The 21,685-nt window shown below is 40.2% G+C and overlaps 1 protein-coding gene across 5 annotated transcripts in view; it reads left to right on the forward strand.

The window, feature by feature from the left end:
- IL15 (interleukin 15) overlaps positions 1 to 21,685 on the forward strand; it is a 72,673-nt gene that overhangs the window by 18,880 nt on the left and 32,108 nt on the right. For 4 of the 5 annotated variants that reach the window (XM_039539761.1, XM_039539765.1, XM_039539766.1 and 1 more), the window contains exon 2: positions 5,813 to 5,942. In XM_039539761.1, the coding sequence (XP_039395695.1) occupies positions 5,880 to 5,942 (63 nt within the window). In that variant the 5' untranslated portion in view covers positions 5,813 to 5,879. Of the gene's footprint in view, positions 1 to 5,812; positions 5,943 to 8,280; positions 8,433 to 16,182; positions 16,395 to 21,685 lie in introns of those variants that run through there. The other variant, XM_039539764.1, reaches the window with a different exon arrangement.

The raw sequence follows: 21,685 nt of genomic DNA on the forward strand, positions 1-21,685 counted from the left end.
GTCGGCTTGGCCCTTTCACATTGTAGCCATGTACATCTAGAAAGTGGGGGCTCCACAAGTGTTTCTGCTGTAACCCTTCTGCCAGGTGGTGGAGGCAGCAAAAATGGTTGGGTTCAATATCTAGGGGTTCAGAACCACCTAGAATCAGCTTGAGACCCCACCCAGATATCTGGGAAAGCGAACTACCACCCCAGGTGCCTCTAAGAGGCAATACTTCCCCACTCACAAGCACTAAATCTATGTATAACAAAAATAAACTTATTAAAAGGCGAGGGTGCGGCACATTAACTTGGGGAAACACCAGCACAAGATTCATAAGTAAGCAAAAAATAAGTAAACATCCACCCCACAGTATCTTGGGCAGTCATCCTTTGCCTTAGTTTCTGACCTTGCTAGGTGAAAGTCTGATGGATGAAAGTCCCTTTAACATACTGCTCCTCCATTTCCCCTCCACTGCAACTCACTTACGGTTGGTTGTCTGAGGTCAGCGAAGTCCCAGAATGCCTCCATCACTGCCGCTGCTTGCTGCTGTTGCCTCTGCTGCTGCCCACTGGCATCACTGGCCCCTCTGCCACTGCCTGCTAGTGATGCTGCCGCTTCTGTTGCTGCTTGCTGCTATTGCCTCTGCCACAGTTGCTGCCCGCTAGTCTCGCTGCTGTCTCTGCTTGCTGTTGCCTTTAGCTGCGATGCCATGTGCTGAAGCTCCACCACTTAGCCCTGTTCTTAGTGATTCCAGGTCTTTGTGATTTGCCTGCTAGTGGGGAACCTCAGTGTTTCTTCCTCTACATTGTTTTTCACCATGACACCGTCCCCAAACCAGCTCTAAGGCTCAGCCTCCTAGGCTAGCTCATCAGTGATCTCAGTTCTAGTGGTCACTGAGAAGAAATAAGGCCTCTCAATTGAGTCAGATCAGCTCTGTCTTTAAACACTGGAAGAGGAGAATCAAATAGCATCTAGAACTCCTTTAGCAGAGTCTACAGCACCAGGTAGGAACACCTATCCCCACCCACTCTTTCTTTCACTTGGATTTGGCATCACTTCTACCCTTGCCCCCAGTCACTTGGTGAGTGAGGTTAACATTAGTTGGACCCCACCCCATTAGGGCATATTAAATTCGGTTCAGCTGCCCTTTTATTCATACAATAAGGATAACATTTCAGTATCCCTTCATCCTATGCTAAGGTGACTTTTAACCCCAAACCAGTCAAAATTGATCACTTCAGCAAAGTAGGACTGCCTGCTGATCATCTAGGCAAAGTAGGTGTGTGTGTGCAAATATGGTCTGGCCTGGAGGTCTTTTCCCCTAGTTCACCAATAGATGGCGGAGCCCATTCAGACTGTAGCTTACACAACATTTAAGCCATCTGCTGCAGTCTCAGTCTTCCAGTCATTAAATTAAGTGCCAATGTAAAATCGGGGATGAGAGGATAAAGCTTAAGTATTTTTTTTATTAAGAAGTTGGTGAAAAGCAGCAATATTTGGAAGTCAGTCATTTGGCAGCAGGAGAGATACTGAATAACAGGGTTTCTCAAACAGGGGTCGTCGCTTGTGTAGGGAAAGCCCCTGGTGGACCGGGCCGGTGTGTTTAACTGCCCCATCCACAGCTCTGGCCGATCGCGGCTCCCACTGGCCGTGGATTGCTGCTCCAGGCCAATGGGATCCACTAAAGCTAAGCTGTGATGAGCTGTATAACTGGCTGGGAGGGAGAAAAGACCAGCTACAAACTTGCTAAGGCAAGATGATGAAGGGTGTGAATGAGTTTTCTCATATTAGAAATGAACATAGAATATTGTAAATGAAGAGTGACTCAACCAAGTCTGGAGTGATTATTTGAATGAGTGAAGAGAATTCAAAGGAGGAATTAAGAACATGTAAAATGAATTGGGGCATGATAGAGTGCATACAGGAAGAAGAGGCTGTAGAGGCACTTAGGAAAATAGAAAAGGAGAAAGCACCTGAGCATGATGAAGTACCAATGGATTTGTTGAAGTCATTGGGAAAGGAAGGTGTCAAGTAGTTTACAAGTCTCTTCAGTGATATTCTTAAGAAAGAAAACGTCAGATGAATGGCATAAAAGCTTTGTGGTGACTATTTTTAAATGTAAAGAAGATATTACACTGTGTGCTCATTATCACCAAATTAAGCTGATAACGAACACTATGAAAGCATAGGAGAAGATTACTGAAAAGCGTCTGAATGGAACAATTGAAATCTGGAAGGGTCAGTACGGTTAGGCTGGGAAGGAGTATATTTGATGCTATATTTGGTCTGAATCCTCATGGAGAAGCTCAGAGAAAAGAGGCAGCAACTGAGTATGGTCTTGTGAACTTGGAGAAGGTGTACAATCACACACCAAGAGAAGTAGTTTGGTGGAGTTTTGTGATGGAGGTGTGTGCCAGAAGCATATGTCCATCTTGTCCAGGATATGTATGATAGAGTGACTACCGTAGTCAAAACTGAATGGAGCTATAGCCTTTTTTGTTTGTGGTTGTCATGGATGTAACAAGTGAGAATATCCTAAGAGAGCAGCCTTGGAATATGCTGTTCACTGGTGATTTAGTGATTTGTGTGGAAAATTGTGAGACCCTGCAAACCAAATTTGAACAGTGGCAACACAGTTTTGAGCAGGAGGGACTTAGAGTGAATGTTGATAGGATTGAGGCTTTCATAATTGAGGGAGGAGGACCCACAATAAAGGATCTTACAGGCAGAGAACTTAGAAGAGTGAAAGAATTTAAATAACACTGTCAGTGGTTGCTGCCAGTGGTGCCTTACTGAGTGATGCCCAGCATCATACCAAAGCTGCTTGGTGTAAGTGGCAGGAGATGACCCCCAGTTGTCTGTGATTAAAAATATGCCAATAAAGTTACTATAGAGTGTATAATACTGTATTTCAATCCATCCCGATATATGGAACAGAGACTTGGCCAGCCACAAGAAAAGATACATGTACTGGATACCACTGGACTGTAGAGAGACCAATTTGCATGACAGATAGGTGTAAAATCATGAGTTTTGGAGAGTTTTTATAGCCTTTTCCCAACCCTGAATAGGGAAACTGCAGGAAAGAAGAAGTGCTCTTGTGGTTATAAACCCTGCTGCTTCTGTCCCACAAAGCCTGATCACCCTTCTCTTCCTATCCCATCCATCCAGCCTCTTTTCCCAGCCCTCCTCTCCCTGCCAGTTCTTGTCTCATTCTCCCTCCCTATCCCAAATTCCTGTCTCAGTCTCCTGCCCAATTCCTACACTCATCTCTCAGTATCCAGGTCCTTCTCCTTCATGCTGGTTGTGTGCCAGCAAGGAGTTCAGTGAGAGCACAGGAGAGACAATCTCCTTTCTCTGAGTTCCAGTGCCTGTCACCACAGTGCTCCTAACTTCCAGCAGGAACAATTGCAGGGAAAGCCTCACTCAGCCCTGGAACTCTGGATGGAATCTTTGGAGAATTTAGGTAGCAAGCTCCAACAAACCTCTATTGAGCATATGCAAATTGATTTTTAAAGGCTTACAACTTTGCCAAATTTGGGCAAATTTTCCATGCAGTCAAATTTCAAATCCTTGCTCAGAAACATAGGCTGCTACAGCTTTTCAGTGAAATCACTGTAAGAATTTAAAATTAGTCAAACAATGCATTTTCCCCTAATTTTGTTCTTGGAAATGTTTGATTTTTTTTTTAAGTTCCATCAAAAATGGTTGTCTGAGGCAGTCACTTAGCATGGAAATTTTCAGTCCAAATGGTTAAAATTTGGCCAAGTTATAAGCAATGGACAACCGGATCTTACAATAGAAAGGGTTAGGCAACTTTAACTATAGCCATCACCTTCTTTGGGCCTGCTTCCATTGAATTCAATGGCAAAAGCCACTTGGGGACCCAATTTTATTCCCTTCAAACCAAAGAGTAGCACTGGTAAAGTACTTTAATCAGTATTTTGGTAAGTGATATAATGGTATTTGTTTGCTAGATTTGTTGTAGCTATTTATATTGAAAATAAAATACAAGTATTAATTATATAAATATTTGTTTTACAAAAAGCTTTAGGTCTCAGAGTATTGGGTACTTTGTTTTTGTAGCTATTATGGTTACGAAAGATTTATTAAGACATTGAATTGTTATTTGCTTTTGGTTGTAATATATCTAGCCAACACAAAACGTTCTTCTCTAAAAGTACATGGGAAAACTATGCTATCTGACCTCAGGCCACAGAAAGAAAGTGATGAATTACTGGACTGGGTCGTTCTGCCCTTGTGATAGATTTGGCAAACTTCCCCCACTTCTCTATGGCCAGTTTCAATTTATTAAGCTCCCCTTCTCCAGGTGCAGCATGCTCTGCAGGTGTGCTTAATTGGCACTGCCTCGGTGCAGGGATGCTTGTTGGGCTTGCTGTCAGTGGGATGGGGGCCTTTCCCATCACCCTGTTAGCAGCAGTTTGGACTTTGTGATTAAGCCTAACCATAAAAAACAGCTGGTACAAGTTAAAGGGACTATCTCAGGCAGAGACTAAGCATTTTAGCGCTAGGGCAAGCAAGCCTATTAGTGCCTCCTGCCAGTTTTTTCATCATTTTTCTGCCCCATTCAGAGATGACCATAACTGTTGAGGGGGGTGGACACAATTTAAAGGTTCTGGGGGGCATGGGACTGCCCCATAGAGGTTTTCAAACTGTTGGGCATGCCCCATTAGGGGGCGAGTGGCCCTGTACGGTGGGACTTTGGGAGGAAGTGCCACTTCCATCCCCTGACTCACCTCGGTGACCCAATGTGCCCCCCCCATACACACGTCACCTCTGGTTCTGTTTTTCCACCCCTGTGACTTTGCGCCCTGGGTGGCTGCCTTGCTCGCCCCATTGTGGTTACAGTTCTGGTCTCAGGTGAAATGTTGTCCATATTTTACTTTTTGTAAAATGAGCTTTTACAGAATTTAATTAGAAATATTCCATATACGTTGTTTAAATTAAAATGGCAACAGATTTTTTTAAAAAAACATTCTCCCAAACACTTGTGCAAGTGCACCAGAACCCAAGAGTGCAAAAACCAAAAGCTGACTCTAAAACAGAAACAAAATTTACTAGTTTACTTTCATTGTTTTAGCTGAGACAAATGTAATATAAAAGGGAATGGACTGTTAAGAGGACAGTAAGAGATACTGGCTGGGCAGCTGTCATATTGCCACCCCACTACAGAAGCACTGCTTAAATAAAGCTGGGGGAAAAAATGATGGGTAGCTTCTTAAGAACTAACTGGCCTTCCTGCCATGTTATGATAATTACTTAATTTACTTTGTTTTTAGCTTCTTTCATAATATAGTGATTACAGTAGGAGTTTTCCTACATCTGCATTGTACATTTGTCTCTGCAGGGGGCAAGTGTGTGTGTGTGTGTGTGTGTGTGTGTGTACTTGTGCATGCACAAAAAGCAGTGTTTCAGTTTTGTTAGGGCAACACTCCTACCATTGCATCAAGCATTGAACTCTTTTGACATTAATGGTACTAGTACTGCTCCTTTTCTAACTTAGCTTCAGTCTCTCTTGTTATTATCAATCACAAAAAGGGACTCCACTAAAACACTCCTTTCCAAAAAAAACCCCAACATACTTGAGCATTCAAAGATGACAGAAGCAAGATGGGTCTCTGGCACTGAACAGATAAATGGAACCTTTTAAAAGTCCATGTCTTGTTTTTCCAACATTTGGAAGATTTAAAGATGACTTACAAAATTTCAGCAACTTTAACTATATGTGCTGAATGCCCCCAATAGTTGTAATGTTCTGAATGCCTTTCAGCCCAACATTAAACCTACTGGGTTTTTTTTCCACCTCTAGGTCCTCAAAATAACTTTTCTGATGTAGCTAATCTGCTTCTGATTTGAGTGATGTCCCAGCAGGCACCATGCTGGTGATGGCATGGCCACCATGGAACTCTATTGGAGCACGGCACTGGCTAGGGACTCAGGTAAGTCGCATTTGTTACAAAGGTTTAAGTATATTTGATGTTCCAAATGGTATACAATAATTAGGAGATATAATTCAACAGTTCCAACCCTACACTTCTATGATACTGTAAGTTCAAAACTTTAAATTAATCCTGATTTTTTAGATGACAAAATTGGTTCTCTTGTGTTTTTTCACTCCCTATTACCCATTCTTACCAAAATTATCCAAAGAATGCTGAAGGTTCTTAAGTTTATTTAATTGTTATTAATGTTCTTTATTTAGCACAGCAATGTATAGTATCAGTTTTATTTCTCTCTCGTTCACAGGTTTGTTATTTAATAACTGTCATGATCATGACATTGCTTACCCTAGGCCAAAGGGTATTTGATGGAGGGAAAACAGCAGCTGAAGTTATTGCTGCCATTTTGCTTATGTCCTGTATGGACATATAGTGCTGTGCATTTATTTCAGAATGATGCAGTATGAGTTTGAACTTTCAGAAGTGATGCAATTTCTATTGTGCATGTGCAAAAGTGGCGATTTTACATGGTTTATAACTTGGTAAAATCTGGATGAATTTTCATGGGGACAGTGAATGGCTGACCTCAGAACTATTCCTTTCTCAAACTTCAGGGTCCTATTTCAAACCACTGAAGTGCTAGAGCTGTTCAAAAGATGGTGGGAATTTTATTTTTTAATGTAGCCAAAACTTGCTATTTTTCATTGACCTCTTTCTTGAAAACAGTGGCACTGTTTTTGATTAATTCTCCGTTTTCTCCCTGCCCTCCCAAAAAAAAAATCAACTTGAGGCAGTCTGCAGCCATGGAAAACTGCATCCTGAAAGGTTAACATTTGTCAAAGTTATAAACAATTGAAAATATGGGGATCATGGAAATGGTTAGGCAACCTTATAACAGACATTGTGATTACTCTGTGTGCAACATCTCTCAGCAATGTTCTGAAGCTGTATAGTTTCCAAGCAAACTATGGAAAGTTGGACATTGTAAATATTTGGAGGAGAGACTTCCAAGGAAAACCAGAGTGATGCAAATAGTGGTATGTTAGTGATTCAGCAATTGCTTTTTTTTCTCTCTGACTGTTCTGATCCAGAGACCAAGTATATTATTAAACTGCACAGTGCTATGAAAAGTACTTGTTTCATGTTGCAATAGAAAAATCTGCTTGTCCCACTTTTGGGTTTTCAACATCTCATGATACTTTTTGCAGAAAAGCCTTAATGTCCTGGCCAAACTCCTGTTTAGCTACAATAATGACATTCTGCCTCCCACATGGGCCAGTTAAGCCAGTTTTGCAGCAGTCAGAGAAAGGACCAAAGATTTGGCTGTTTCCTTCCATTCATATCCCTAAATTGCTGTGTGACAATGCTGTGTGTTACTACCAGTTTAATTTTTCCCTAGAGATAGCTACCTTTCAATGGTGAGATGATTTCAATATCTCCTACCTCTCTCTAAGAGGTATTGTGGAATATAATTAATGGTTGTAAAATTCTTCCACAGACTTCTTGACTGAAGGTACTAAATAAATGTAAAATAATATATTTAATAGACTTTATCTTTGAACCTGCGAGTCTGATCATTTTGTTTCTCACAAAAAGAGACTTTCTTCCATTATCCTTTCTCACATAAAGATATTTTCCCCCTTCTGTCTCCTACCCTTGCTTCAACTCCGATTTAGTATACTGTCATAATTATGCTTGTTCTCGAATTTTCTGACATACTGTAGATTATTTTAAACCTTCCAAGATAGAACTTTCTGGTGTTACTGAATAGTTACAATTCTAATGCTGTCTGAAATATACTGTGAACTCCAATTTGCATCATGACATTAATGCAGTCAAGGGGGAGATGACCAAAATATATATGGAAATTAATATGACTGAATCATATTAATCCTCAACAGTACTTTCCACCTCATGTACAGTTGTCTTGCTGATAAGATTGTCAACTTAATTTGATTGCTATGGACTAGCATTTTATATAATTTCTTACTCATTTCTTGATTTACAGTAAGTAGTTCAGATTGATCTATACCAGAAAAATAAATTAGTAATATTTTTGGATTCTATTATGACATTAACTAAAAGTCAACTGTACCCCGCCCTCATTCCCTAATCATCACTCCTCTGTCCCTTCCTGTACAGAAGACTACATGATCATAATGATGGTTAAGGAAGAAATGGTTGGTGTAAATTCAGAGCCTATTTTGGCCCTGTGACTATTAAAAGGGTTTGATAGTTTGACAAGTGAGGATTGCAGAAGACCTCTAATTGGTATATTGATGAGATATGTTTGCTATAGAGCCTGATAGATTGGTCTGCTTTATCTAGCTAAAGAGGAGAGCTGCTGGGTTGCAGTGGACTCTGCTCTATGGAGAGAGACTGGAGTTGTTGCGGCCTTGGAACTGGGATTGCTGTTAAATGATCTCTAGGTTCTCAGGGAAGTTTATGACCTCAGGTGTTTTCTTAACACTTCTTTATGGGAGAGAAAGGGTTAGTGAATTGTTTCACATGTTGCGTGCCTTAGATGACACCCTACTGTAGGAGCCCTAAAAGCTTGAAAAAACATATCATACATTTATCCAGAAGGGAGAATATAGTGCTAGAGATTAGCAAACAAGATTCAAATGGCAAATATCCTACTTTTAAAAATAAATGGGGCTGGCTGATCCAGTAAAGGACTGATAGTGTTCTGCCCTGGGCTTTGAAAGTTAATGTGTATTCTTAAGATGATGTAAGCGAGAGAGGATTAATTATAAGAAAGTTCCTTGTTTCAAACAGTTCATTTAAAAAGTGAATTGCAACATTGGATTTGCAGAAATCTTGTTACAATGAGGACATGTTAATCCTTTATATAATTCTGTTCTGTATGGCATTTAAGCAATTTATTCTTCTTCTAGTATTTACATACAATACATTTCATTACTTGCTCATTCACAAGATATATATCCACCTTTGCTGCAGTCTGGAATTTGTTTAAATGAAATGATATCTTGTGCCGTTTAGAGATTTGCACCCACCCGAGAAATTTGGACATATAATTTTGCACACATACATGCTATAATTCTTACTATTTCAGATATTTTCCCTGTGTGTGCTTGTTTGGTGTGGTTTCTTTAAACAGTCTGGACCCTCCCACTGCTGAGAAGGTGCTTATCTATGTAATTAAGAGCATAGTTGCTATGTATTAGACCTGGCATTAAATGAAGAATGAGACAAAGGGCTGTGTCAGGCTGCTGCCAGATATCAGCATGTCTGGTTGTGAGTTACTGATTCTCTTTTCTCTCTTCTTTAAAATATTAAGTCTGTTTAAAAATAGATATACAGTTCTAACATAGCTACTATTGGCATTATTCCCTGGACAAATATATTCATAGATCAGTTATTAGCTAATCCCACAAATCAGACAAACAAAACAGACAAAAATATTTGAAGTAAATTGTCCCTTTTAAGATGAAGAATGGAATTTTCAAAAACTCTTAAGTGACTTAGGAGCGCATGTCCCATTAAAATCACCCAAAACCTTTAAAAACAGGCTAACAAATAGTATTGTCATATTTTATATTAATCTTATATTATTTGTATTGTGGTAGGGCTTATGTGCTGCAGAGATGAGTGTTCAGTTATACTAACACACAATAGAAACATGCTCACTGCCCCCTAAAACTCATTACTTTCACATTTTAATTCCACTCCCTGAATATAATTTATAAATGGTATCAACTTTTTTTTTTTTAAAACAATGTTTTGAAAATATGCTATATTTAATTATGGAGGCCTTGGTTGTGACACTACACACTACAGGTTCAGTTCCATTTCACACTTAAAGTTGCAATTCACATCTTTGTTACATATGGAAAATATTCTGTAACTTCCCCAAATTTACAGCACTTTCTCTGTGAGCTAAAGAATGAATGAATTTTCAAGATTTTAGAAGTAATTAAGGTGAAAGCCCATGCTATTGTACAGGTGTAATTCATACAGTTTAAAAAACCCCCAACATGTCTGAGTACTTAAAAAGTGGACAATAGCAGACCACAAATCTCGGTGATAAATAAACATGGTGATATTTTAAACAAAAAGAGCTCTGAACATGCTTGTAACTGTTTCCATTGCTTCACCCTGACTCAACAGACAATCTAGGCTTCAGAGTGACACACGAAGTGACAGTCCTGGAATGTTGTTATATAAATCTCTCAGTTAGTTAGAGTTAAACTTAATTAAACACTGGGTTTTTAAATAAATTTATCATCTGCATCAGGGTTTTCTTGGTTTAAAATGATAGCAATAATAGAATAAAACAGACTCTTCAAACATTCTCGATAGTTAAAATTGATTACAGTTTCATGCATAGGTTATATTTAAAGAGATTAAGGTATAATTAAAGTTTATTAACAATTTTTGTATCTACTTGTTATAAGCTACAGGCAGGGTCAGTTCAACAGCTCAGGTAACACATAAGATGGGCTACTGTGATATCAGAAGTAACTAAACCAATTACTATCCTTTCTCTAGCGCTAATTTTCATGCAACAATTCTGTTGGTTGTAATGGCTCAAAGATACAAGGGAGACTGTACAGTTTACCTGGCCCAGCTGTCAATGCTCTTTAATAGTTCTGTAGCTGCATACTAATTTGAGCATCAGTGCTTGAAAGACGACTCCTCATTACTCTTCTGCCTCAGCTCTGCTACGCACCAAGGCAGCACTGCTGGGGAAACTGAACTAGAAGCATTGGGGGTTGTGGGAGCCCTAGATTTGGCTCATCATTGCCCTTCCTTTCACACAGTTTCTTTCTCTGTAATATCACCCTTTAAACCCAAAAATCAATTGCAAATTAAAGGCCAGATTAACCACTACACTCCAGTTGCTTTGCACTGCTTTGAAGATGCAAAGCAGCTGTATATCCAGTTTTACTGGCCAGCAAGCTCTGACTGTTTTACTCTGGTGCATTTTGTCCTTAAAAGTTTAAAAATATTAAATAATATATTTAAGGTTGATACTACATATTTCAAACCATTAGAAATATAGCATGGTAGTTTCTCTTTGGGTTTCTTGTTTAGTATTACAGTGTGAAATTTTTAATAAAATGCAGCAAAACAAGGAACTCCCCAGACCAAAAACTGAAGTATCAATAATTTTAAACGTAAAACTCATTACAAGAATGCTGTAAGTAACTCAAGAGAGAGCATTATAAATGCAGAGTTAAGATTACACGTAACAGAAATCCAAATATGTCAGGAAATGCACATTAAAGTACTCACACAATCTTAACTTTGCCCTATAGTGATACCATGATGGGAAACAAATGGAAACAGCTAATGTGCTTTTAAAAGTCAGTTCAACCTAATCTGGGACCCCAGACACAAAATGCTGCAATCATAATCATATCGCTATTGCATGGTATCAATATAGGGCAGAGTTAAATTGTGTAACTCTTGGTTTTAGGCTAACTGCAATCTCTCTGTAAAGTTTTTAGTCTTAAATTACTAATACATATTATCAATCTTAACTCTATTTTAATGTAGGCTTTTTTGTATGGGACCAAATTACTCTCACCAGGGATGCAATCTGAGTAAGGCTATCCAACCATTCCACCTTATTTCGAGAACACTACTTTTCCAGTATTAAAGTTATAATTTTTTGTCACCATTAATCATGTATATGCCCAGGTTACATTCTTAAAGCCCCAGTTTAGAATTCAAAATTATCTTGACAAACTGGAGAAATGGTCTGAAATACATAGGATGCAATTTAGTAAGGACAAATGTGAGTCCTAAACTTCGGAAGGAATAATCAATTACACAAATACAATATAGCCTTTGGATTTTGGGAGCAGATCCTGGCCTGAGAATTTGGTCAGCAATGATTCTGGGAACATATGGTAAAGGACTTCACCTTGAACCAAGTCCAGTTTGTTAAGTTTTAATACTAAGATGTATTTTATTTTTATTTCTCTTGTAACCATATCTGACTTTAATGCCTTATACTTGTACTCCCTTAAAACCTATCTCCTTGGAGTTAAATACACTTGTTTTATTCTTTAATCAAAACTAATCCAGTGTTGTGAACTGTGTGGGCAACTCCACGTAGGGTGGCAAACTGTTGTATATTGACCCCTCTAGAGGGGCAACAGACCTAATCTATGTCGACTGTCCAGGAGAGGACTGGACAGTGCAGAACACACATTTTGGGGGGAAATCCCAGACTAGGAGTGTGTTGGGGTCATCCTGCAAGTGGAAACCAAGGCTAGTGGAAGCCAGAGTGTGACTGATGTATGGCTTACAGGCTACAGCTATACACAAACACGCAAGGCAGTAGCAGCATGCTGTTTGGTTGTTTGTGAGGGACCCACATGGGACTTACAGCAGCAGAGCATTGTGAGGCACCCAAATGTGCAGGGCTGGGCTGACACAGCCCCTCACTGGTCTGGGTTGTACCCCTGAATGTCAGAGGTACCTATGCCCTGTAACAAAGATTCGCACAAGAGAAATAGCGTACCTGAGGGATAGCATAGTGATACAGCTCTTAATCACTTTTCACAGGTTTATACAGAAAAAGACTGGGAGCAGTTAAGGTTTCAAATAACCAGTGCAGAACCAAATTGATTTTTCTCTGCACTTTCAGCACATCTGCAGGGGAGATAAAGGAGAATCTAAGAGTGAGAAATTGCTTGATTTTGGTTCAGACATTCTGTAGTATAGCTGCTCAGTCACTGCCCCCAACGCAACTCACAATTCCCTTTCGATCCTGCAGCACTTCTGGTGGCACCATCCTGGTCAATAACTTCATAGCATACCTCACTGCCCTTTGCCTTTTTGAGAAAGGCCATTCTCTGCCACTTGGTCATGTGCTTCAACATCCTGGAGAGTCATGGTAGTCTAAAGGGAATGGAGAGAGGTTTAGTATCCAGCTTGCCCGCAGAGACCTCCCACCCTCTGCTAAACTCTCCAACAACACCCAAGCTCCTCCAAGGCACAACCTAAACTGAAAAGCCAAGCCAGGAACATAATTCTCAATACTCCACTGCCTCCAAAGCATAACTGCACATCCAAACAGCCTATACTGCACACCCTTGAAATCCCAGTCTAGACTAGGGTTGCCAACTTTGGTTAAATAAATTCCTGGAGATTTCATCAGATGACATAATCTTTGATTAAAGATCAATCTTTAATTTCTGGGGACTCCAGAACAATCCTGGAGGGTTGGCAACTCTAATCTAGACCTCCACATGCACACACAACTTACTGTCTCTGAGGTCTCCCCCAAGACTGGGAAGAATCTCAGGGAGGGGGAAATCAGAAATACATGTTAAAAATGCTATCAGAGCCTCTTTGGAATAGAAGCAATAACTGCTAGTTTTTTCCCTTACTCCTCCAGTCATGGTAGTATTGCTGGGCCACAGGAGAAAAAATCCAGTACAAAGCAGTCTCATTTAACTACAGCAATCATTTCCCTTTTGCCCACTCGCGCCACTCTGTGGTGCACCCGAGCAAAGCAGGGCCAGAGCACCCTGATGCAAGTAGGCAGCCGTCCTGGAAGCGCCAAAGGCGATCAGGATGTAAATTATATCCAGCAATACTCCAAGAACATTCTTGGCTTTTCAGTTGGTATCAGCTTTTCCTATTTTTCTGAAAGACAAAGAGAGCATATTTTTACCCCCTTGGGGTTGGCAGATTATTGCTTAAAATATTCTTTTCTTTACAAGTACCCTTGCTGATTGCAGGCAAAACTGAGGAATTACTCCCCATAGTTTCCTGTATTTGTTTTATAGGCAGGTCAAGTTTTAATGGCTTCTATGTTTATCATTTAGGTGATTTGCATTAACACAGACATTTTCAGCTTGCTTTTGGATTCAAAGTTATCAGCCGCTTAGAGAGACTGTCTTAAAAGGACACAATTAACTTCTAACTTTTAACTTCTGCTTTTTAAACACACATTGATTTGAAAAGGAAAACACAACCCATTTTGGCTTCACTTTGGCAAAGTGACCATTGATTACACAGAGCCACCTTAAGCCTTAGTGTGGGGCACTGGCTATAGCTTCTAGCTGCTATTTGTTACCAAAACAGATTTAAAATCTTTTACCATTCTTCTGGCCTCGATTGCCCTGCTGCAGCCACAACTTTGGCTTTTATTAAAAAACATTTTAAATCTTGTAAAGCATTAAGTTACCTTAAGGATTAAATGCTAATTATCAAAATTAAACAACACTAGTTTCTTTTGTTTGGCAAAAGTATTTCTAGATTTTACAACCTTAAAACTACACCAATTCATCTTAAACTTATAAAACAAAGATTGTACACATCAGGAGTGTTGGTTTTTTTTATTTTTTATTTTTTTTTAAGCAAATTTGACTAACTTGTTCATAGTTAAATGATTCTTCTTATATAACCTCTTGCCTGGATTATCTACAGACATTCCCAAAGAAACCAAGAATCTTCCTTTCATAACACTTTCTTTTAACATTGTAAAAAGTTTTACTGCTTAATTCCTTCCAGTATCTACAGTGTTAACTTCTTACTGTCTTTCTTTCAACTTCCTCAAACTGTGCTTGCCTGCTTGTCTGGGTGTGATCCTTTTTTCCTTGTTGCTTTATTTCTTTCCATGGGCACAGGCATTGTTTCACTACCAATTTAGCAAGGAGGGTGGGCTTTTTTGACTAACCCCCCTCTGATTTATTTATACACACCTATTTAAATACACACATTACATCTAGATGCCTCTTATTTAATAATAACCTTAATTCTTTATGTCCGGCCTTAATACAATCTTTCCTTGAGGCGGTAACAACCCCTCAGCACCGGTGCATTGTAAGAAAGGATAGTAGCAGGGCTAGGGACAACGGGAAAGGTAGGGAGAACAGATGCATTAACAGCACTGTAAAATGGGGGAGTATGGATGTTGGGTATGGATGGGGAAAGTAAGGAACAGGGTTTTTGCAGGGGTGGGGAAGGACTGTTAGAGAGCTTCCCCTATGCAGACCCTGGCTGGCCCTAGCCTCTCCTATTCAGTCAGGCACATGTCCCTCCACTTCCACTCAGACACCCACTCTCCCCAACCCCATGTGGCCCTGCACTTACTCTCCCAGTGCCCATGTGTCTCTGGGCCCCCACTCAGCCACCCTCTGTCTGTATGTAGCCCTGAACCCCTCTCCATCCCCACGTGTCTCTGTTCTCCCACCCAGCCACTCCCCGCTCCCTCTGTGGCCCTGCACCCCTCCCGCGTAACCATGTGGCTCTGTGCCTCCCCCTACCCCCGTGGCCCTCCACCTCCACTCCCATTCAGCTCTGCCCCAATCTGTCCTCCCCCAGTAGCCCTAATGATCCCCCCGTTTGATCCCCCAGCAGCCCTACACTGTCAGTCTCCCCATAGTCCCTCTCTCCTGACCTGGTGTAACAGGCACTGAGAAGAAGGCTTTGTAGGCTCTCTCTCTTCCCTAGCTGGCTGGGAGCAGCTGCTATGTTCTATCACCAAAGCACCCTCTGGTTCTGCAGCAACTTTTCAGCAGAAGCTTTTTTCTGTGCCAAAAATTAAAAATATGCACGGCTCATTAATTATGCACACATGCCGTGGTGCAGAATTCCCCTAGGAGTAATTCTTGGGTACATGCTGGCTGTCAGCAATTTGAAAATGGCGCAAGCCTGCCCTGAAAGAGAGGAATCATGGGACAGAGAGCGTGCAATCATGGGAGTTTTTAAATTTGATCCCAGTCCCAGAATTCCACTGGCTTCCACCTGCCTTCCACTAGGCATCCCACATAGGGTGACCAGACAGCAAATGTGAAAAATTGGGGTGGGACGCGGGGGTAATAGGCGCCTATATAAGAAAAAGTTCCAAAAATCAGGCCTGTCCCTATAAAATCGGAACATCTGGTCACTCTAATCCCACAATATTCAGTGAGAAAAATCCCAGAATGCACATACCTCAGCAGCAAAGCAAAAGCATCATGGGATATGCTTCCAGAACGCCAAGTACAGTTGATTTTTAAAAGAAAAAATTCCACTTAGGCCAGATACTCTATATCTGTATTTTAAAAAACGAGTTTAAAAAACCTCAAATATTTCATTTAAGTTTATTGACTACATTTGACTTACCTGTAGTTAACCAGGGATATAAACCAGGTTATCAAGTGAAATGAATGCCCAGAAATCAGTCCACCTTAAGAAAAGCTAATCTATATAATGTGGTGGTGTATTTGTAAAACTTTAACAATAACACAAAAATGACTCCTCCCTGTCACAGGCGATAATCTGCGATTAAGGAAATGATAAATGTGAGTATGACATGACCTTTGAAATGCAAACTGGGAGGTTATAGTGAGCATAGCTTTGGAAAAATTGCTGAAGTCTGCCAGATTGATTAACATCTGTGATCCTATTGACACGAAGCCTTGTGTCTGCCTTCTTTGAATTCTGCTTAGTTCTTGCAGACCCAAGAATGATCTACAAATGCAGGTAGGGGAAAAATATACCTTCTGCTGCAGCACATTAGCTTGTTTTGTCTTTTCAAATTTGCATACCTATTAATCTATAACTGACTGTGCCACTACAGATTTGACATGCAGTATACTGCTATGGATTTAAAATATACTTTTTGAAAATATCTGGTTCTCTATATAGATTCCAGGACCTGGGGGAGGGTTTTATTTAAGATGCATTGAACATTTAACTATTGTACTTTGATTGTTTTATGATTACTTTTCCTGGCTCAATGTCCACTGAACCATGTGGTTAACTTGTTTTTGTGTACTGTGTTGTCTTAATTTTATTCTCCCAGTTCTAAAAATATCACTGTGAATATTATTTGCAATATAGAGGTAATAAACTCTTAAAAACATGCATTTATGACTATTTAGTGGGAACAAATGTAGATAAGTAGCAAAGCAGAGAATAAAGAAAACAGGTTATAAATAATAGGTTTCAGTTAGTTAATTTCTGTAGCCTGTATTCATTCTTTGCAGAAGGTAACATACTGAAACATAAAAGCATGTAAAAAAGTAGGGCCTTGTGAACCTTTTCTAACAGAACCTGACAAGTGAATTGAATGTTATCAAACTTAGCCCAGTTTAGAGCCACCCTTTTCCCGTCTAGTTTACCATAGGCTTCCTCCATCCTGCAACAGGCTCTGGGATATTGCCATTTAAGATATTTCAGGCCACGCAAGATAAGCAGTCGTTGTAGCAAGACTCAGTGGAGTGTTTTGGATCCCAGTGCTGCTGAATGACAATGTGGACAGGCAGCCGAGTCTCTTAAAAATCTTGGATTGTGAGTAGAGAGAGGGTTACTTTTCTGGCCACAGTCACACTCCCAAATGTAGGGGAGTGGGCTATGTTGCTGCCATAGGGAGCAGAGAGGGCCACAAGCCATTGCTCCCCAAAGACAGAAAAGTAAGAGAGTATTTTGGAGTTATTTGTGGATAAGAATCCTTGGGAGAGGGAGAGGTTTATGATTTTGAATAGAAACTATGGTTTTGACTCTAAACTAGGTGAAACTTGACATTTGTGTGTATTCTGTATAGGTTATTATTGTATAATTCCATATTCCATACTTGTCCAATACATATAGTTTTGGATTGAGTGAATATGTTTAGAGGCTTCATTTGATGTAATGACTTTAGCACAGCTCAGGAAATCTTTTTAAAGAACAGTAGAAGCTGAAAATTGACTAAATCCTTATACTCCCAATTCCAATAGATTTGTGAAAGTGTATTAGGTAATGTACAGTGTCTCTCATGTGGCTCAGAGGAGGCATACCTGACTAGTATAAAACATGTAGCACCCATAATATGAAACAGGGGAACTCCTCTGCCTGTATTTTTACACTGATTTTATAAATGGATATGGCCTGGTACCCTCATTTCTTCTGATACGATAAAAGCAGACATCCATCAGTATTGTTTAAATAAGTCTCTAGCCTTCATTCTTCATCAATTGGAGATAAGGAGCTGGAAAAGAAGGGGGGGAGAAGACTCAGTGAAATCTCAGACTGGAAAGCTTTACATTTCTTATGAACATGAAACCATTAAACTCCTCTTCTATGAGCTTGCTGTTACAAATTACACTGTTGTTTAGGTTTGGTCTTTGACTGATCATAGCATGAACTGTAAGTGGTAAGTCATTATCAATTTTATGGTAAACTTTGAGAAAGATGACTTGATCTTTTGTGGTTAGCTATCTTGTGGATCTATACTCTCGGCCAGGGGTTCTCAAACTGGGGGTCAGGACCCCTCAGGGGGTTGTGAGGTCATTACATGGTGGGTCGCAAGCAATCAACCTCCACCCCAAACCCTGCTTGTCTCCAGCTTTTATAATGGTGTTAAATATATTTAAAAGGGTGTTTAATTTATTAGGGGGGTCGCACTCAGAGGCTTGCGATGTGAAAGGGGACGCCAGTAAAAAAGTTTGAGACCCACTGCTCTAGGCAGTTTCATTAACTTTTCCCTTTCTTCCATTTTACTATCCTGTGCAAGACTTTGCTGATTGATTTATCATAAGTAGTGACACTTAATCTGTGTACTTGTCCTATAAAAATAATACTGTTAATATTTGTTAGCAATTAAGGTGTTATGTAATTATACCTGAATAGAACGTGGATTTATGTTTATACAATGGGATGACTGGAGTATACTCAGTGAGCAAACTGTAGCTGCGTACCTTCCTTTTTCAAGTTTGTGTGCTTGTTGCTAGAGAATGTGTGTGGAACTTCTATCAAGTTCTGTTTTTTACATACTTCTCTCTTTTTTGGGGGGGGAGGAGGAGGGGAAGGTTGGAAGGACATAAAACCCACTTATCTCCTGCCCTGACAAAATGACTCTCAGATACATGACATTTTATGTATGCCTGTAGCTGATTTTGCATAATTCAAGTGACATGTGAATATTGCAGCTCTCATTTTAAATTGTGTGAGAATTCAAGGCACACAGGTTTAAGTGAGGACAAAATATTCTTCTTAATATTCAAACTGGGAGAACTACTTGTCGATAATGAACATTTATTTGCCAAGTATATGTGATGCTTTTTAAAAACAAACTTGCCATGCCTTCTCCCTCCCCTGGCTTATCCACAGCCTGCCCATGACTTGCCTCCTGTGTTGGGTCTGGGAGAGGGACCCATGCGGAGCTCTTTTGCTGGCTGGAGCATCCCTCCTAACACAGGTGGATTTGACAGGGGTCGATTGTGTCCCTTTATGCCACAGGTGTGATGTAAAGGGTAAAGCTGGCCAGGAATTTTCTGACTTTATTTATTCCCCTCCCAGAAAATGCAGATTTGTCTAACCTGAAATGTTTTGTGGAAATGTTTCGTTTTCAACAAACCTTTGCCAAAACAGAGGCAGGATTGTGACAAAACCTGCCTTGTTTCCTGCTAGCTCACTTGGTGGCCTGCTGGGGACTCAAGGGCTTCCAAGTTCCATGGCTCAGGAGCAGCCCTGCCATGCACAGTCTCCTAGAGCTGGCAATTGGAAGCCCTGGGAACCCCAGCTCAGGCAAGGGCTCTTAGAACTTCTGGCTCTGCCCTGCTCTGCCCAGGAGATTCCAATAATTCCCAGCGACCACCTGGGCTGCCCAGTGAGTCTCCAGGAGTCAGAGCAGTCATCTTCTGCATTTCATAAAGAGAGGAAATTGGACTGATACAGTTTGATTTTTCCTAAATGATAATTTTTTGATATTTTCTGTCTGCAGGAAAAATTGTATTCCAAATCAGAACAAAGACTTCTTCGAAATTTCCTACTAAATGGAAATTCTTATTTTTGATTAGCTCTGTTTGAGAGGCCACACCAGAAAGACTCAGGTCCACTGATTTCAACTAAGACTTGCCAGGCTGCACAACTGGCAGTGGTAACCTGCTCAGCTCCCAGGCAAAGAGTAATGAGGCCAGTTTAAGAAGCCTACAAGTTGCAATGCGGAACATTCAATGGGAAAGGCAAAGAGATATGAGCTTTCAGTGCAGACGACTTTTGTGTATGAGACAACTGATAATATTAAGTCTGGTATAAAGAACTTCCAAGAAAGACTTTCTATGATAGAACTCTGCATGGGGAGAATGGAGGATAGGGTAGTGACACCTTGTTCTTAAAATTGGAAAAATCAAACAGGATTTGTAAAGATCCACGAAAATTTTTTAATACAGAACAAGAAGAATGGCCGAGACTGGTATATCTTCCTAGAGGAGAAGGAGGAGATATACTGTTATCTACAAATAGCTTTCTTAAGGAAATTTTTGCAATAGGAGGATACTGGGTCTGTATTTGTATTATAATCCACGTTGTAGCCTTTACCACCCATTCCAAAAGCAGTGCTAATAAAATTATTGAGATTCCAAGATTTAATATTTAACAGTGAAGAGTACTTTATATCTCTTAAGGTAAAAATAATATTCTTATCTGATGTCTAGAATTGTGGAAGCTGTAGTGCAAACACGTGCCTATGTTTATAACATTGTGTTGTCTAACCTTGCTGTTCATCTTTTACTGGAACTGCACTGGTGCTGAACCAGTAGTAGGTAAAGTGAATAATTCCTAGAATAGACATGCACTCAGAAGAAAGATGCAGTTTATTCCAGTAAAATGACTAGAACAAAGGATTGTCCTTCACTCTATGGTATCTTGCAATCCTCAGAATTATTTACAGGAATCGAGTTAAATTATTCTCTATCCCCAAACAATTTATAGCTTACCTGTATCTTCTGGCAATCAATATGGATCTCCACAATTCACTTGTGAGTGCAGCAGACCACCATGTGTTGAACGTAGCAGAGAGGAGCAGAGTTGAACCTGAAAAGATTGCTCATGTTTTTAACATCTTAGATCAACTTAAAGATAGTTTACAAAGAAAATATACCAATGTTTTAGAAAGGCTGTTGTAAGAGAATGTGTTTCTAGTTTATAATTGTGATTTTTAAAAATTTAAGGATATGCTACAAACTCCGGCCCCAGTTCTGTTAATACTTCTGCTCATGCTTAACTTTACGTACATGAGTAGTGCTACTGAAGTCATGGAACCACTCGTGTGTAAAGTTAAGTGTTAAGTGTTTGCAGGATCTGGAAGTTAACAGCCTACACTGGCTCACTAATTAAAATGTTGATGTTGGGAGGAATGTTTGAGGTCTGTCCCAGGTTATTGTTGGAATGTTTCTGAGTGGATGGCACCAGGTAGTTGACAGGCTACCAACAAAAAAAAAGTTTTCTTGTTAAGGTGTGTTTGCGCTTTTATAGGCTATGTATGTAACACTTCTGCCAGATGAAGTCAGCAGCAACAAGAGCTGGGTTCAATATCTAGGGGTTCCTCTTAATGCTACACAACAGAACTGGCCTTAGCCCCCCCATCCAGTAATCTGGAAAAACTTACCACCACCCTTGGGCACCTCTAAGCAGCAAGACTTCCCCACTTGCAAGCACTGAGTCTGTGTATAACAAACAAGAAAAGGGAATGGGAACCCAGCATTAGTTTGGGAAAACACTATGACCATATTTGAAAATGTGATTATAAGCCAAGCCAACCCCACAAACTTTGCCTCAGTTTCCCACCTTTTGGTGTGAAAGTCCAACAAAAAAATGTCCCTTTAGCACAACACTCCCTTCTCCCTCCATTGCATCCCACTCACTGTTGGCTGTCCTGGGTCTGCTAAGACCCAGAGTTCTGAGGTGCATTCATGTGCGTTCACTTCCTACCCCTGGAGGGAGGGGAAGCATTGACCAATGCCTCAGCTGCTGCTGACACTTCTGCAACTGACCCACAGTTGCCATTATTC

The sequence above is a fragment of the Mauremys reevesii genome, linkage group 5 (genome assembly GCF_016161935.1).
Source record: "Mauremys reevesii isolate NIE-2019 linkage group 5, ASM1616193v1, whole genome shotgun sequence".
Lineage (NCBI taxonomy): Eukaryota > Metazoa > Chordata > Testudines > Geoemydidae > Mauremys > Mauremys reevesii.